This window comes from Gossypium hirsutum, chromosome D04, assembly GCF_007990345.1.
Source record: "Gossypium hirsutum isolate 1008001.06 chromosome D04, Gossypium_hirsutum_v2.1, whole genome shotgun sequence".
In the NCBI taxonomy this organism is placed as follows: domain Eukaryota; kingdom Viridiplantae; phylum Streptophyta; class Magnoliopsida; order Malvales; family Malvaceae; genus Gossypium; species Gossypium hirsutum.
Window position 1 is genome coordinate 2,566,810 of NC_053440.1, and position 19,269 is coordinate 2,586,078.

The window sequence follows — 19,269 nt, forward strand, 5'->3', positions numbered from 1 at the left end:
TATCTTCTAACTTTTATTGATGACCACTCCAAGAAATTTGGATTTATTTCCTAAAGCACAAGAATGAAGCCTTCGGGATCTTTAAGCAGTGGAAGACTTTACTAGAAAAGCAAGCTAGGAAGTCCGTAAAGCGGTTAAGAACGGATAATGGTCTAGAGTTCTGTTCAGCTGAGTTTAATGATTATTGCAAATGGGAAGGAATCGAATGACATCGTAAAGTTGTTGGTACCCTTTAGCAGAATGGTGTCGCTGAAAGAATGAACAGAACGTTACTTGAGAAAATCCCAATGTATGCTTTCCAACACAGGCTTAAAAAAAGAGTTTTGGGAAGAAGCCATAAACCTAACAAGTTATTTGGTGAATCGGTCTCCACATTGAGCATTGGACGAAAAGGTTCCTAAAGAGATATGGTTGGGTAATCCTCCTAATTACTCTAACCTTAGAGTATTTGGTTGTCTTGCTTTTGCACGAGTCAATCAAGGAAAACTTGAACCAAGGGCTATAAGATGTATCTTTTTGGGTTTTGCAACCGAGGTAAAAGGCTATAAGTTATTGTGCCTAGAATCTAGTAAGGTCATCGTCAATAGAGATGTTACATTTGATGAAACATCAATCATTCTTTCAAAAAAGAGGTCATCGAGCCAAAACAACACAAAAAAATTGAGTGCTTCAAGCAAGGTGGAGCCAAAAACAAAAACATACAGTGATGTCAAGAAGCTCGACATCACAATGAGAAGAATCATCACATCTCGAGGTCACGAAGAAATCACGAAACTGACGTCTCTTCGATGCAACAAAAGGTTTTCAAAGCCACTCCATCCTAATTAGAGACCCTTACATCTCAACTTCAAGATTATGAATTAGCACATGACAAAGTAAGACGTGTAATTAAACCACATCAAAGATTTTGTCACGAAAATTTAGTAGCATATTTAGTAGCATATGCTCTTAGTGTTGCTAAAAGCACTGATTTGTCCAATCCTTCAAATTACTCTAAGGTGGTTCGTGCTTCTGAATTTAACAAGTAGTTTGTTGCTATGGAAGAAGATATGAAGTCCCTTCAAAAGAATAAGACTTGGAAACTCATGAAACCACCAACCGAAAAGAAGATAGTTGGTTGCAAATGGGTGTTCAAAAAGAAGATAGGATCGAATTAAAATGACACTAGGTATAAGTCAAGGTTGGTCGCAAAGGGCTACAACTAAGTGGAGGGAGTTGATTTCCATGATGTTTTCTCTCTGGTGGTTAAGCATACGTTCATTCGGGCATTATTAGCCCTTATTGCATTATATAACCTCAAATTGGAACAACTAGATGTAAAGACTGCATTCCTTTACGGGGATTTGGATGAAGACATTTATATGCAATAACATGATGGCTTCAAGACTGAAGGTAAGGAAGAGCATGTTTGTCTTCTTCAAAAATCATTATATAGCTTGAAGCAGTCTCCTCGGCAGTGGTATAAGAAGTTCATTTCCTTCATGTTAAGTATTGGTTTCATTCAGAGCAAGTATGATAGCTTTGTGTATTTACAACGTTTAGATGATGAATCATTTGTTTATTTGTTATTTTAGGTTGATGATATGTTAATTGCGGCAAATGATCCATCAGAAATATATCGACTTAAAATCATGCTTAACTCTAAGTTCGAGATGAATGATCTTAGTGCAATCAAGAAAATTTTAGGGATGAAAATTTCAAGAGATAACACTCCGGGAAGCTATTTCTATCACAACAGGGATACATCGAAAGAATTCTCAAGCAGTTTGGAATGCAAGATTCTAAACTAGTTAGTACTCCCTTAGTTGGACACTTCAAACTTTTGGCTTCAAAATCACCATAAACTGAAGACAAAGAAAGGTACATGTCCTTAATTCCTTATTCCAGTGCAGTCAAAAGTTTAATGTATGCAATGGTTTGTACTCGTCCCAATATTTCACATATTGTTAGTTAGTAAGTAGATACATAGCCAAGCCCGGAAAATTACACTGGCATAAGTGGATTCTTAGATATTTGAGGGGGACATCCAATGCTTTTTTGGAATTCGAAAAATGTTCAAAAGGTCTAGTCAGCTACATAGACTCGTATTATGCAAGAGACTTGGACAAAAAAATATCTCTCACAAGTTATCTGTTCACTTTCGGCAATTGCACTATTAGCTGGAAAGCCACCCTACAGGCCACTGTGGCATTATCAACTACGAAGGCAGAATATAGCCACAGAGGTTGTAAAAGAGGCCATTTGGTTGAGAGGTCTATTAGGGATGCTGGTTGATAAAAACGACAAGATTATTGTATATTGTAATAATTAAAGTGTCATACATCTCACTAAAGATCAGATGCATCACAAAAGAATAAAGCACATAGATATTCGGTATCACTTTGTTCAAGAGGTGATTGCTCAAGGAGATATTCATATTCACAAGATTGGCACAGAAAACAACCCAACCGATATGATGACAAAAAGTCTTCCAATTTCCAAGTTCAAGCAATGTTTAAACTTGGTAAGCATCAGGCAAAGATCAAGATTAGGCCTATAACAAGGCTCGGCAAAAAAGGCATTGCGGAAATGCGAGTCAAGGTGAAGATTTGTGGAGTGTGCCTCACATTTTGGACGAAACAGAATCGACGTCGTGACGAGAAAGATTCGACGTCCTGACAATGCAACACACGACGTCCCGATAAGAAGAAATCAACGTCTGGCGTCCTAACGATGCGACACACGACGACTTGATGAGAAGAAATTGATGATGCGACGTGTGACGTCCCGACAAGTCGATAATGACGTCACGATGTGGTGACGTGTTCCCTACTAAACTGGGTTTCTTCTCCTAATTAAACTCCGCTATCTTTTCTCAGTCTAACTTTAATTATTTTAGAGATATTTTAGTCATATATTCACACCAATTTTAGCCTATAAATAGGGCTTTTATCAATTGTGGAAAGTTTGATTCAACACCATTTAAGAGAGTTTTGTGGAAATTTCAGGAAAACTGTATTTTGGGTATGGGTTTGTTTTATTTCTGCATCTTGTACTCCTCTTCGATTATTTGTCTTTTTAGTGAAGTTTTTTTGCCTGTGATTTTTTATACTCTTCAGAGGAATTTTTTCCCGTAAATATTTGTATCCAATTTTTCTCTACTCATTCTTGTTCGTTGCTTAATTCAAGTTTACCCCAATAGTGTTGGGGATTAATTTTCAAAATAAAGAACCAATAAATGATTTTTTATAATATATTTTTAATATTTTATATATATATTAAAAACTATAATTTTTTATAATTCATTAGAACTTGTTAGATAAAACGCAAGGAAAAAGTACCATTCATTAGATAAAACACAAATTGTTGTTTACAAAAGAAAAAAAAAACCATTAAAGCTCAGAGATCAAAATTCCGAAGTTCTTGAGAACAAAATGGTGAAAGCATGTATTTAAAATAATGAAGTAAACATAATTTTAATGATATTGATGGTTCTGACATGCACAATAAAAAGGATTTTCTTTCTTACCCATATGAAAAATAAGATTTGAACTGATCATAATGAAATAGTGTGAATTATGAATTGACATTTGATAAAAGTTCTCCCTTAAAAGCCCTATTCATTCATGGATCGAATCACTTAGATATTCGTATGACAAATTAAAATATGCGCGTGCAAATATAAGTCATATAAGAACCCACCCAATGGTACTCGTATCACACTCATACCCCACTCCAAAATATCATAAAAAAAACTCTGAAACATTATAAGGTTCAATTTGTACAAAATAACATTTAATAAATGACCATATTCATCTCTCTGTATATATATATACCTCAGCAGCTTATATAAACTACCAATATCAGATCTATGAGATACAAAACCTAAAGCTACTTTGTTTTCATTGGCTGCTTTCGTATCCTTTTTCCCTATAATTAACAGTGAGGCAAGCCAGATCCTTCTCATTCTCTCTCTCTCTCTCTCTCTCTCTCTCTCTCTCTCTCTCTAATTATTAACAATAAACAATCCTGTAATTCAATCTCCCACCACAATCCACATAGTGCGTCGAGCAAGAATGTTTACACAATGCAGTGGAAATGTTCACACCTCCCTGGCTTCTCTAATCGAGCTGGGAGGCCAAAACCTGGAGTCTCCAAGCTTCAGAAATGAACCTAAAACACAAGCCTACGCAATATTTCATGAGGTGCTGGTTATGCCAAAGCTGTCATCAAGTACAATGTCTGCTGGATCTCCAATCCATGGCCTCCCTTCCCTCCATTGAAACTTAATCCTTAGTTTTCCATTTGCATCAACCCCAACTACCTGACCTTTGCTGGCATGAGTCTCCATTCCCCATCCCCACCTTGGCGTTACAAGCCCCTCTCGAATCCGCACCTTGTCGCCAACTTTAAATGGCCTGACCCTTTCCATCTCGCAAGCCTTACAAAGCCATAGCCTTTCCATAAAGCAGAATGCCACCCATAAGTCCCCATTTTCCGTTCGATGCACTACCCCGATGCTCGAGTGAGTTACCTCTCCCCAGTGGTGAGTCGGGACTGAAATTGATGGCCTAACCCTAACCCAGTCCCCGATGCAAAGTTCCTGTTCCTCAATCAGCTCCACTTCTGATGGGTCAAGCATCCAAGTTTTGGAGCCAACAGGAGTGTATATTCTCAACTTGCCATTGGCATCAATTGCTGCTATTGTTCCAACACTTGTATGGCTATGACCTGACCAGCCAAATCTTGGCTGCTTCACCGAGAGCTTTACTCTCACCTTCTGCCCTATGACAAGTCTGTCCACTTTCTCAAGATGGGAAGTGGGTCCCACCCATCTCTCCTGCTCGCCGCAAAATGCGACAAGGGTGCTTCCATCCCATTCATCTCCTTCATACCCTATTCCTTGTACAACACCGACACTACCAGGTCCAATAGATTTCCAACAGCTAGCATTTTCTCTCAATTGCACCCACTCTCCCACTCCAAACATCGGCTCAATTTCAAGATCTGCGGGATCTCCTCTCCACATGCCTGGCAAACCAAAGAAAGCAACTCTCACTTCCCCATCCGCATGAACACTAGTAATAATGCCCCGTGAATCAGATTGAGTCCCTCTCCAGCCCCACCTTGGCTCAACTAACCCAGCTCGAAACCGAACATGTTGCCCAACTTTATAGCTTGGAACCTTTTCTACATCTGAGAAATGGGTACTCCACTTCCCTTTCCGGAAGCAGCATGCCAATTCCAAATATCCAGTATCCTGAATACTATGCACTACAGCTAAATTCTCCTTCCCAATGGTATTCCAATCATAACTTGGTCTAGTGCCAAGGCTTGGCTTCGAACGGACCCAATCACCCACTTCAAATCCCGAAAGCCTTTCTGCATCCCCCGGGGAAAGTTTCCACAAACTATGCCTGCCAGACACCCTCACCTGCAGAGCATAAAGAAAAACACTCTGTTACATATGCATTCCCCGAACAATGATACACCGACAACACTGCAATGAAAGATATAATGCTCCAACATTTTCCGAGCCATCCAATGAAGGCAATGGAAAGAAAATGAAAACAAAATTGCAAAGTATGAAGAACAAGTAACAACAGAAGACCAGGTTACTTGCTTCCAAATAGAGAGAACAAATCAGAATGGATTAATTTGTGCAAACATGAGCAGCATGCTTACATTCAATGCTCCATCCATGTCAATTCTAACAATTTTTCCAACAGTTGCTGGAGTTTCATTTGACCATCCAAGTCGAGGCTGACTGACTGATGGCGTCACATGAACCTCTTGTCCCACTTCAAAAGGAGGGACTTTCTCCACATCAGTGACAGAACAACAAAAAGGCTTGCTTCTGAAGCAGAATGCAATACCGATATCACCATCATCCTCTAAACTATGAATTATACCGATGCTGCTACGCGTAATGTCCTCCCATCCATATTTTGGGGAGGGTACTGAGGCTTTTACTCTAACCCAATCCCCAACCTGCTCACAACAGTAAATATACAAATTAAAATTCATTAAATTTCACAAGCATCTGGCCCAATGAAAAACCCCTTAATGGATAGTTCAATGACTACATTAAGAAAAACAGCAGATACCTTGAAATCCTCAAGTTTTTCCATGTCAGAGGGATCAGCCTGCCATGGGATGGGTCGATTAGGAATCTCAATTATAAGAAGCCCATCAGTCTCTATTTCGCTAATTCTTCCTACACTATGATGGGTCTCACCACCCCAAGCATATCTTGGTTCTGCAACAGACCGCTTCACACACACCCGGTCACCAATCTATAAAATCAAACATTAGATTACTTCTTTATGTCCAAAACAAGTTTCAATTCAAGATAACATAAGAATAAAAATAGATAGAAAAGCTCTATCAACACCATTGATAACAAAAAAATTTTGAAGTCTCTTCTATACCCTGAACGGAGAAACAGGCTCAACTTCCTCTGGTTCACAATGCCAAGGATTTGGAAGATAGCTCAAGTCCAACAATAAACTACTGTCTGGTCTAATACAGTATACTATACCAATGCTCCCAGGTGTGACAGATCCCAATCCATGCTTTGCCGTTGTAAGAGCTGGACGAATACGAACCCAATCCCCAACCTTGAATTCTTCAACTCTTTCCATTTCTGCAGGATCAGCTTTCCATCCTCTAGAAGCTCCAGGAAAGCCAACACGTAAAATTCCATCATCATCAACACATAAGACAGTTCCAATACTGTCACGTGATTGACCACGCCAACCAAACCTGATGATAGAACAATTCTATTTATTAACTCAAACTTAAATCTGAAAATAGACAGACTAGTTATCAATGATCAAGCTAGTCAGTTCAGTTACAGGATTGCACGCATGCAAAAGGACGAAGTACAACTTCATGAGTGGATTAACAGTGTATTTCACTGGCATCTAATGTATGAATTGTACAAACAAGAACATGAATCTCTGGAAAAGCTGTAATGGTTTCTAGTCTCTTGCATAAACATTGAAATGAGTGAGCAAGCCTAAACCCTTTCATTTTCTTTTTGGCAGGAAACAAACAAAGAGTAACATCAAGGCAAGGAAGTACCCATCCGGGTACAAAGCTATCTTCTAAACAAAAGTAGATCACTAGTATCCGCTACAGCAATGAAGTTCAACCAATGGAACCAAAAATACAATGTATGAAACCAAACAAGAAAAAGTTTGTACTAGGAGTAACGTAATTCATCTACCTCAAAACATCTGTACTCCCCCCCCCCAAAAAAAAAAAACCAAAAAAAAACAACGAAAAGAACCAAAAAATAGAGAGGCGGATCAACTACTCCAATTTTGGGCTATTTGTACAAATTTAGCAGCCAATATGCAAAAAGGACTTCATACCGTTTATCATTCTAAAATAAAATAACAATAATAATAACATATGGCAACATAAGAGACTTCATAGAAACTAGAATCATGCCCATGAAAAGAGAGACAAGATAAATAATTGAGACATTACGCTGATATTAATTACCTTCACTCCGGGAAGATAACAGGGAAATATCTTCATATGTCTATACTAACTTTTAGATATATTATGATTAAAAAGATCACAAATAATATCATCATACTTGAACTAAATACTTCAACAATCCTAAGATTAAACGTGCAACTTCCGATTTTGACTAAAAAGTTTTCAAACACCAAGGCAATAGCATACACCTTCCAAGAAAACACAATATTTATCAAGGGTTTGGAAAAGTTCCCAAAGGTAATAAATGGGAAAGCTTAGGGCTTAAGCGCCTCCATATCCCAGTCCAAGGATATTTAAAGACCAAAGAAACAGCGAACTACGAATTAGAAACTAAACTGATCCAAACCTTGGCTCTTTGACATCTGCTCTAAGCTTAACATGCTGCCCTCTATCCAGAGGAATCACTTTTACAACTTCATTTACCAATACATGAGCATTTCCATCTCCAGAACAAAAGGACACGATAAGATTGTCTCTGTCCACCACATTTTGCACAAACCCAACACTTTTATGCCTTGCACCTTGCCACCCATATGTAGGTGTAGTGATTCTTCTTCGGAACTTCACCCAATCACCCACTTCAAATCTGAGTAAGATCACAAAAACAAGAATCATAATAAAAGGAAAAGGAACTATATATATATATGTACAGATGCATGTATGTATGAAAATGAATGCAAATTTATGTAAGCCTTCTCCTTACAATGTAGGAGACAGATGAACTCCCCTATTCATTAGTGCCTCCATTAGATCTTCAGAAATCCATTCACGGGGAAGTGTCTCCAAAAAGTCACGTAACGTCTTGCCACTGTGATATATGCATCAATACCAAGTTAGTAACAATAAGGATCCAACATATAGATTCCTACAGTGTAAAATGTGCAGCCAAAAAATCAAATTAAACCAAACAAAAAGACATGCATACATTCAAGAACAAAAGAAGAAATGGTGATTCACCATGACTGACCTGTGATTTCTAACTTCAACAGCAGCATCAGGATTTCTCAGCATCACAATGAGCCATTCAAGATTTTCACGAATCATTTTTGCAGTATATGCTGCTATATGGAAAGCATTATCGCCTTCATCACCCTGGTGATGAGCAAAGGCACTACGAATAAGTGGACTGCAAGAAGGAAAGAATGCCTTTCCTAACAACCTTTGTTAAACAATATCAGAAATTAACATTTATCATTTATCTCAAGCCTAACTATAATTAGGATACAACGATCACTTGATAGATCAATTAAATCAATTGTATGCATCGTTTTTTTTTTTTTTTCCAAATTACTGCATAAGTACATAAAGTTTAGATGCATGATTGCTTCTTAATTTTCATTTTATTGCTCCAACACTTAGGCTCCTTGGTGAGTTCTTTTGCTTTTTACTCTGCCATTTCTCCCTTGTTTTCAGTTCATTTTTTATTTTAATTTTCACTTTCTATAGGAAAAAGAAATACCAAATAGCAAAAGCACCAAGCAAACAGAACCTTAATTTTCTTAATGTAACTATGTTGTTAACAAATCAAACAATTGAAAATGAACAACTATGTGCCATGACCTTCAAAATATTAGAGAAAACTTCAAAAAGAAGTAACGTATCAATGTCAAACATGCAACTACATTTGACAGAAACTAGGAAAAAATACAAAGTAAATATGGATCTTTGCTAACTAGTGTCAGGTAAGAAGTAATAGAACAGTTTGGAATAAGGACTTTCCACCTAATCAAAAAACCAAAACCGCCAAATTTCTTGCTTGCGGTGTTTGAAATTCATCACTAACTGAAGAAGTAGAAAGTAGAAAACTACTTGAAACTTGTAACATATACAATTTTTTCCTTCGCACCATATCAAAGAAGAGCTAATGACTGAATTAAGGGTTCTTCAATTAACAAAAATCATTTGCTTTGTCTGAGCAAAAACTTCTCTTTCTAGTTATGAGTCTCAAAAGATAAAAATCTTATCACATAGCACTAATCGATCAAAAGGAAGTGTCAACTCAAAGCAAGATACCCATCCAACAATTTTTCCTTTCCCAAATTCCCCGAACTAGAAAAGCGTTTATCCTTGAGCAATTTCAGAAGGGGTACATGTTAAGAGAACAGGAAACATTTTCTTAACTTCTTTCTACAGATCCAAATTCAATCCTCCTTAAGCATATTCATATCCAAGACCAAAAACATTGTACAAGTATTCCAATCAATTAATGCCAATCATAACACGCTAGTTTTCACATTTATCAAAAATTCTCCCCCAAATCGATCCGAAACCCTAACTCAAGACTAAACTTATACCACCCTCAATAACCATAAAACCTAAAACCTCCAATTCCACCACAAACTCCAAGAAGACGTACTTCCCAAAATATCTCATATGATAACACACCATCCCCAAACACATTGCAGGTAAGACACTGTGCAAGAAAAGCATACCTCACAACAAACTGGAAAAAGCAAGCACAGCCTATTCTGCATCTAATTTAAGCTTCATCTACCAAGTGTTCCTCCAGCATAAACTTCAATTAGCAAGTCTAACTGAGATTTACGCAATTAATTTAGCCATTCCACGTCTAATACGTCAATTTACTTGTATATGGTTTAATGTGTCTGTACATTATTGGTTATGAACCAAAGAACTATGTTTATTTAAAATCTAAGCACTGAATTCTTTGATTCATAGAGGCTTTACATTATTCTTCAATTAGAAGAGTTATTCATTATAATTTAGATCAAACTGCTTTCAGACCAAGATAATCAGAAAAATGACTCAATATGTGAACCCCAAACTACCATCTAAAAATAAAGCATAAACCCCCAACACAATTGAAGCCTAGATCATGCATATGAAGAATAAATATAATTAAATACTATCTGTGTCATAGCAAAATGTCAATAATCCATTTACTTCATTTGGGAGAAAACATGCAGAAGCATTCCATGGCAAAGATTTTTTAAGTAATGAAGGTAGAAACCTGCAAATTACAATCTGCTCCAGCAGATAAAAGCAGTCCAACACATGATGTTGCCCCTCTGGCCAAAGCTACATGTAGAGGTGTCGTATTGTGCACATTTCTGATGTTCACATCCACTCCAGCATCAAGAATTATCTGTTCATCAGTTTGCAATTAGAGAACTTGCATAAACCCAAAGTCTGGCTGAATTTTGTTGACATTGCATCAATGCATGAATAGGAATCAAATTGCTTACAAAAGAATAACAAATAAGTGCTCCTCATAGTAAGGAAGTTACGTAGCTTACTTTTACCAATTCAACATCATTAGCCATAGCAGCAGTATGCAATGCTGTTCTCCCATGTTGACCATCTTGGGCAGTGGGATCTGCCCCAGCTGCAAGCAATAAGCGCACCAGTTCCCTACCCTCTACAAGCAGTTTTATAAACCAAAATAGTTTTATGACTACTGAATAATAAAAATTCATAAGATTAAGAAAATGTACGTAATATAGTCAAGCAAAAGTGAAGTAAACCAAGGTATGGAAATAGGCATTCAAGGATAGCAACTAAGTGATTGAAGGATTTAGTAGGCTGCAGTTTGCTTGAAACAAGGATCATACTTTAAAGGCTTAAAGAAACAGAGAATCATCTAAGACCACGTAAGTGACCAAGGATATGATAACAATGTTGTAACAGGTATCCCAGAACACTGTAGCAACAGAGAGAAAATTATAACAAGAAAAGAAAGGTTATCTCATTGCCTAAACCTTGGCATCGATGCTTGAATTGAACAAAATATTAAATAATTAAAATCCTTGAGAAAATAAAAATCATACAGTTATGAAGATTCCAAAACTATTCAGTAACCAACTAGGAATAGGATTTCAAAAAAGGTAAAAAAGTAACAAGCAGCCAAAGCATGTTTATATAAAATCCTAGAAATTTTTGGTGAAAAAAGAAAACCACATGAAAAATCCTGGCTCAAGGTATAGCCAACATGGTAAGTTCATGAAGAAATTTTGATAGTCGAACAACAAAATCCCAAGATTCATAACAAACAAGAAATTAATAAATATGCTTCTTTAGTGACTTAAAGAAAATGCCACATTTATAGCCTTTTAAGGAAGCAAATGATATACCTAAACTTGTTTAGCAATTCGTATATAATGTTAATATCATAGCTTAAATTAAAGATATTGCAAAGAACAGGGCTTAAAGTGAACAATTGACTAGAGACAACTTCCAAGAGTGAAAATTCTGACCATTAACTTAAAAGAAGACAATCCAAGAGGCCTGAACTACCTATTTCGTGGTCTTTCTTAAGAGCAGCAGCCATGCACAAAGCAGTGCCAACAGGACTGGGAATATCAAGCGCCTCGGCAATTTCTTCTGGTGATGCAACTTCCACCCACCTTTTGACAACAGCCACATTCCATGTTGCCACACACAAATGCAATGGTCTAATGACAATGTCAAAAAGAAGCATTGAGCAGCAGGAAAGGATGTGAAAAATTAAATGCCAAGAACTTTTGGCAGTCATATATTCCAACAAAATGTGGTAATTTATATGCACACAGATAGCAAAGGGGTTAAAAAGGTTGGAATAAGTTGCTCTATTTCATATTTTTTTCCGCTTTCTACTCGAGGCAAATTTATGTTCGCACCCCTCCCCTCCCAAAAGAAAAAGGAAAAGCTTGAGAAAAAGACAAGTAAGCTAAGATTTAACCACAAATCCAGTAGATGAAAGGATCAAACAATGTCTAAGACTCTTTTTTCTTTCTCAAGGAATCACTTTGAATGAATATTACATTGGCATCTGCCTCCAACTTGATAGAGAAATGAGATCGTTGACCAGTTATCTGTCCTTGGCATTAGACTGTCAAAAGTAACATCGATTACTTGTAATTTCAAGATTATCTTACCATGCGGTGTTCACAAATTCAACATCCAATTGACGAATAACTCAACAGGCAACATATAACAAATGTGATGTATTTATAAAAAATGAAACAAGAGCTACAAAATAATAAATAAAATCAGAGAAAAAGTATACATTGAAAAAAATAAGAAAATTAAATGAAATGAAATCTGGTTACTTTTAACCTAAAGTCAATCAAGCAGGTTATCTTCCCTAAGTCAAATCACTAATTCAGTTTACAAGATCCTAGACTACATAAACAGAAAAGCTACAACCTAGAAGTGCTTCATTGACCACTTGCAATTTTTGAAGGGGATAAAAACCTTGCAGTTTAGTGTTGATATGGTTAAAGCAAGAGAATTAGAAAAACAAAAAACTAAGCATACAGGTTTAGTGCAGCATACTACATACGTCAGGTTTTTGGAATTCAAGACAGTCATTGATGCACAGCCTCCATTTTCCAATATGACAAGGGCGCAGTCTGTATATTTCTTGGCCACAGCTCTATGTAGAACAGATTCGCCTTCATCATCTACAGCATTAGGGTCAGCTCCAGCCAATAGCAACTCCTGTTAGACATTTAGAGACACAAACCAGATAACTCAACCACTGGAAACAAGCAAGAAAGAGCAGCAAATATATATGACTGACATAAACCTACACGCATGCAGTCAGGTTGACCATGGTATGCACAAACATGGGCAACAGAAGGACCAAAGCCTTCCCTTAACCTGGATTGAACATCAGAGCCTCTCCTAATAAGAGCAAGGACACATTCTGGGGATCCAGCAGCTAAAGCAAAGACAAGAGGAGGATCCCCGTCCTTATCCAAAACATCCACATTTGCCTCTGCATACTCCAATATTGCCTCAACAAGTTCAGCGCTACCTCGCCTGCAGGCCAAGTGGAGAGCAGTTTGTCCATCAGCATTCTCTGCTTCTAAAAGTGACGAAATTGAGGTGCCACTATTTCCTGATGAAGCATTTGCAAGAAAATCTCTGTAGAAACAAAGAAAAGGGCATATGAAATATATGATAAGAGACATCATTCTTCGAAATGAGAGAATAAAATGCACTAACCTCACACAGCTCACATCTCCCTCGGAAATAAGTCGATGTAGAAGGTTAGGATTATCAGGTACAACCTCTAAGTCAGCCACAGCTGGTGGCTCCACTACATTTGATCCAGGAAATTTGGCAAAGCCACTGCACATGCACCAATAAAATTTATTAAATGCTATTAATAATTTTACTGTAACTCTGTCCTAACAAGGCCAAATACACAAATGAATAACCAACGCTAAACTGCTTTTAAGACCAGAATTAGCTATTATCTAGCCATCAGAAACAATGATAAAAGGAAGTTGGACATGGGTAACAATTAAAATTTTCTTACTTATCAGGGCTTGCAGGAGGGCTGCATGGTATCTCTTGCAAATGACGGAGGAATATTGCTAACATTGCATTAAATGTGGGTCTTTTTGATGGCTTGAACTGCAGGCAATCACCAATCATCTTCCACAATTCCCTAGGTAACCCAACACCCACTACACTAGCATATTGTGGAGGCAATTTCCGAGACTTAACAACAGCTCGATAGATTTCATCTGCACTTAAACCAGCCCAACTGCATAAAGAATTTCAGCTTGTGTTACAACAAAACTGGAACATTTATCAAAACATGGAAACGTATACACAAAGAGAAAGAAACAAAAAAGTAAAATAAAAAAAATTGGGTTGCTCCACATACGGGATGGAACCGGTGCACATTTCCACCAATGTACAACCAAAACTCCAGGCATCTGATTCTACTGATATGCCTATTGCATCATCCCAGAACAGATTCAGAGACTTTTTTACTGGCTCCCAAGCCTCTGGAGCAGTGTAATGTGGGCTGAGCATAGTGCAATCCATGCAGGAATGAATCTTGGAGGAATCACATTCAGCTCGTGCTTTTCGGCAAGCAGGATTCTTCAGAATTGAAGCAAGTCCATAATCAGAAACAACAGCATGACCATTTGCATCCAGAAGAAGATTGGATGGCTTTATATTCATACAAACGACACCTGCAGCATGAAGTTCTGCCACCCCTCGTGCAATATCTGCTCCATATCTGCAATTAGCAAACACTCATTAAATCAAGGAAAAGATTACAGCCACATGATAACAGCCAATTATCTAGATATCATATAAGCTAAAGACAGGCAAAGCAAACGATAGGATGAAAAAAGTTAAAGTCACATAATAACACCATATGTGATTATAATTAGCCAACAAATAGAATTAAATAGCAAACAGCCTTTAACATCAAAAAAAGAAATTTTAGATAAAAAAATTGGAAAATCATATTTTGCACATAAAAACACCAACTCTGATACCAAATTTTAAGAATTCTAAGCATAAAAACATTAAAAAGGATGATAAGGCAACACATATCTTTCCCGTGCATGATATTATAATTAAAATTTTCTATAGTCAATAAAAACGTATAATTCATGCATAAATCGATCCACTGTCTTTGACATTTCATATTGATGAGACCTTTGCCTATATTCTTGAGCATTTTTGCAATTGCATTCTTACTATAATAAAAAAAATGTTACCAATTACTTTCTCTCTCCAAGAAACAATATTAGTTCCACCATTTCTCCCAAAGACAACTATTCACTCCTAAAAAATGTCACCTTTGAAAATTCATCGATTTATTTGCAGATCCTGTTGGAGTAAAGAGACACAAATCTAACCAGTTACTACAAGGCAGAACAAGTTAAAATTTTAAAAGTAATTGGAAAAGGACAAGTTCGGTCCAGCCCATACTGTAATAGCAATGGTATTCACAATGTAACTGCGGCTGAAGAAAAAGGGAAGGTAGAGGGAAAGAGAAAGAGAGTAGGATTAGAAAAGCCAGGTGGTCTATTTCATAAATTATCAAAAATATTTTAAGCAACAGGAGAAACAACTAGGCAATATTCAGATAAAAGCTGTTATTCAATTAAAACAGCCAAAAATCATTTGGCAAGACATTAAAACTGAAGGAATCTCAAAACTAAGATAAATTAACATTGCTATTAATGCAAGTATGATTTGCAAGACACCAGCTGCTACAAAATATTTTCTTAAGTGTGTCTAACAGTAGAATTATCCAAATTCTAATTAAATTTAAAGCATGGAATAATCTTCCCCACAACCCTGGCCAACATCACCAATCAAAACCAAAATAGCCCTCACTTTTTCCCCAATATACAACATTCTTCAAGCACATCTTCTGCATCCTTGGCAAAGGCAACAACATTTAAGGGGGGGGGAGTTAAGCAGCAAGACTTGGTTATTGCTGACTTTTCATTTGCCACATCTGACATTCATAATCAGATAGGAACCAACTTGTAACAAACTCCAAGTAACAGTAATCCATCGAAACTCACATAGTGGTTAAAAAGGTCACAGGCAGTATTAGTACCAAAATATGTCAAGTCAACAAGCACTTTGACAAAGAATTCAAAGTTAAGAGGTTAAAATATTTTTTTTCCTTCAACGTCTGCAAAGAATTTGCACACATACATTAGAACTGAAGGTAAAGAGAATAGTTGAATATTTGAGATATCAGAAATCTATCTTAGCCTCCATGGTAATAGATTGATCATCATACAATCATTCCCCAAAAGTGTAAAGTTTCATTCAGCGTACATAAATGAAATCTACAATGCAAGAACAAAAACTTAAAGCACTTCCCTTGAAATCACAATATCTTAATCTACTTCATTAAAGGCAACATGAATTCAGTACGAGTTAGCATTTTTATCTGAATAACTCAAACAGAAAAAAAAATACACATAAAACATAAAGACCTGCTTGCATTTGGCTGATTAAACGAAAACCTACATTCTGAACACAATAATGAATATCGCCATGTGAAAGATCAAAGCTTAAGGATCATTCAGCCTTGAAAAGAAAAAACAATCTTGGGAAATAACACAAATTTTCCCTGGCTTACAAACAGCCTAGCAATCTTATGTTTTGTTAGCAAAAAGAATTAAGATTTACATTACAACATCTAACGAAGTCAACAAAATCAACAATATTTCACACAATGAACATCAATCAAAATATCATGAAATCAATAAACAACAAAAGGAAAGGAAATTAAAATAAAAATAGAACCTTAGAACTTGCTCCAAAGTAAGTCTCCCTTCATTGTTGAACATTGCAGATTGAATCGATCCATGACACCTATCCATAACAATCCCCAAACTACTCTCTTCCAACTTAATAACTCCATGGAAAGTACAAACATTTCTACACCACATTGATGCACGCCTCAAACTATCAAGTTGACCTTGAACCCACTCTCCATCCATACCTTCCATTGCCCCTACTTTCTTCACCGCCACCTTATGCTTACACCGCCTTCCTCCTCCGCCTCCATAGGCCCCACTAATTACCGCCGCCCAGGTTTCCACTCCTGCTCTCCCTCCTTTCCCTTCCCCTTTCCCTTCTATCTTCCTAATCAACTTCACTTCCGGATGAGCTGTCAGTTCAATCACCGGTCCGCATCCAGCGGCAGCACCTCCGGAACTCGAAGCATGAGACCCGCGGTTAATCCGACCACCTGCCAATTCATGGAAGAAATCCCCATTTTCATCATCATCCTCCCTCCCTTCATCATCATCATCTCCTTCATCATCCGTGTAATCGCAATCGAAATCGTTCCTGGAGTTGGACCCAGCCGAGTTCGGGTTCGAGTTAAGGAGAGCTAAAATCCCATAGTTCTTCTTCAGAGCCAGAACAGAGTTACCGACAAGGGACACGTGGCGGCACCGGGGGCAGGGCAAGGAAGTATCGGGTGAAGCAGAAAACATTCTGGAAAGACACTCTTTGCAAAACCCATGGCCGCATTGAAGCAATAAAGGAACTCTCTCTTCCTCGTTATAACGCGTTTGGCAAACTGAACAACAAGGTACTTTCATTTTTTCCCCTTCTTTACTTTCCCAGAAAGTAAAAACAGAAAGGAAAAAAAAACTCACAAACCAAACAGGGGATTTAACAACATCAATTTATAAAAAATAAAAAAAAAAATCTTTTTGTACAGGAATAATCAAGAGAGGAGAGGAAATGACAGATCCAATAAAAGGAAAATCAGGGTTTATGACAGAGATCAAAAAAATATTTTTAATAAAATTAAAAGAAAAAAAAGGGGAGAAATTGAAAGAGAGACAGAGGAAGAAAGGGCTTCTTAACAGGAAAGGAATGAGGGTTTTATGAAGTAAGGATTTTTACTTTCTTTTTAATATACATATTAAAATAAAAATTGGGTAGAGTTTGGCTGCTGAGAAAGAGAGAGTGTGTTGAAGCTGTTTTCACTTTGGTGACTTTTAATTGAGTTTAAGATGTTATGACTTTCTCTCTCACCAACCCGTTTCTTGCGCTTTGTTTACTTCTGTTTTTTTCCCCTTTTATTTTAGGTTTTTTTGTAATTAGAGAAAATAATTTCGATTTCGATTTTTATTAAATAAAAATATACACTCATCTTTTATAAAATTAATAATAATTTCTACACATAAAAAAAAGTGAAGTTAAAAGTTAGTAAAAAGAATATTCTATAGGTGTTTGGATTCAAACCCGAACACATGTAAATCATTATTTAGCTCAAAAAATTTTACATTTATAAGATAATGTAAGATTTCAGAATCACTTTTTTTTGTTTGAATTTCAAATATTACTTTCAACAGATTATCTTAAGTTTTCAATGGTAGCAAGAATTTGGAACATAGGGTAATTTTATTACCATCTCTTCTTTAGATAATATAAGATTTTTTAGAGAACGTTTCTTTCATTTCGTCATCTTTCAAATTTCCCAAGATTTTTTAAGGTGGTCTGGGGGATCCGGAGGACCATTTAACCTACTACAATAATCACATGAACATCTTGGGAGCCTCTGATGAGACCAAGTGTCGAGTTTTCTTATGACATTTACCTATGCCGCCCAAGAGTGGTATGTGTCTCTACCGAGAGGATCCATCTACACATTCGTCTAACTGGCCAGCATGTTTATGAGTCAATTTTTAGCCAACAAGAACCTATAATAGTCGTTGGCTTATTTAATGTCCATCCACCAGAAAGTGGGGGAATCCTTCCGTGATTTTGTAAAAAGATTTAATGTAGCCACAATAATCACCAAGGGAGATTCCAATTATCTAGCCATTTAAGCCTTTATTTCTAGTACCACCTACCAATTCCTCAAGTATAAGATTGTCAATAATCCACCAGACAAACTCTCCATCCACTAAGAGATTGCCCACCAATTTATAAAAACTGATGAGATATAGTAAGGCACCACTAGACTCTCCGCCCCTCATAGTCATAACCCTCAATCCCTACAAAGTTTATCCTTTTCATGTAACTATGGGGGACAAAAAAGGGCTTGCCTACGAATAAGGGAATGAGGGAATAGACATTATGCTACTTAGTCTTAAGGAGGACAGCGAATGGTCTCCACTGTTGGTTCCCTTAATCGTTCAAAACCCATATGGAAGGGTAGGAGTGGACAAAGCTAAAGAAAGAGGGCCCCTACAACCACTTCTAGACTTACTACAAACTCACCTCCTCTCCGTCATATATATTGAGCCAAATGGCACATCAAAGGACATTGGAAGCCCCTCCACTAATGCTTCCAAACCAGTACCGCAATAACTCCAACCAACATTACCAAATTTACAATGCTTCAGGCCACCGTACAGAGAATTGCATTTACCCTAAGGATACAATTGAGCCATTTATATGGTAAGGAGATTTGAAACAATTTCTGGCCCATGAACCACACTAAACGAATCGGTCCTATAATAAGGAAATAGGACCATCTAATACTTGAAGGGATGATAAAAGCAAGCAGCTCATGCAAGTGGTTATTGACAT

General features: G+C 37.0%; 1 protein-coding gene across 1 annotated transcript; it reads right to left on the reverse strand.

Annotated features, from left to right (window-relative positions):
• Positions 1–3,722: 3,722 nt before the first annotated feature.
• On the reverse strand, positions 3,723–17,763 carry LOC107927575 (E3 ubiquitin-protein ligase KEG). The gene is made up of 16 exons (XM_016858668.2): positions 16,519–17,763; positions 14,111–14,473; positions 13,757–13,987; positions 13,441–13,566; positions 13,023–13,359; positions 12,773–12,930; positions 11,746–11,903; positions 10,749–10,870; positions 10,463–10,597; positions 8,459–8,583; positions 8,195–8,299; positions 7,838–8,077; positions 6,411–6,744; positions 6,087–6,275; positions 5,665–5,970; positions 3,723–5,413 (listed from the first exon to the last, which is right to left on the reverse strand). Exons 1-16 carry the CDS (start codon positions 17,322–17,324, stop codon positions 4,178–4,180), a joined length of 4,971 nt encoding a protein of 1,656 aa, XP_016714157.2. The 5' UTR covers positions 17,325–17,763; the 3' UTR covers positions 3,723–4,177.
• Between the last annotated feature and the right edge of the window lie 1,506 nt (positions 17,764–19,269).

What these genes read in the sequence shown, in the direction of transcription:
- LOC107927575 (XM_016858668.2), bottom strand. Translation starts at nt 17,324, where the DNA reads ATGAAAGTACCTTGTTGTTCAGTTTGCCAAACGCGTTATAACGAGGAA. An exon ending in GTCAACCTGACTGCATGCGT is followed by an intron (nt 12,931 to 13,022) that starts GTAGGTTTATGT and finishes AATGTCTAACAG; the next exon opens with GAGTTGCTATTGGCTGGAGC. An exon ending in GAGCAGATTGTAATTTGCAG is followed by an intron (nt 8,584 to 10,462) that starts GTTTCTACCTTC and finishes GCTCATCACCAG; the next exon opens with GGTGATGAAGGCGATAATGC.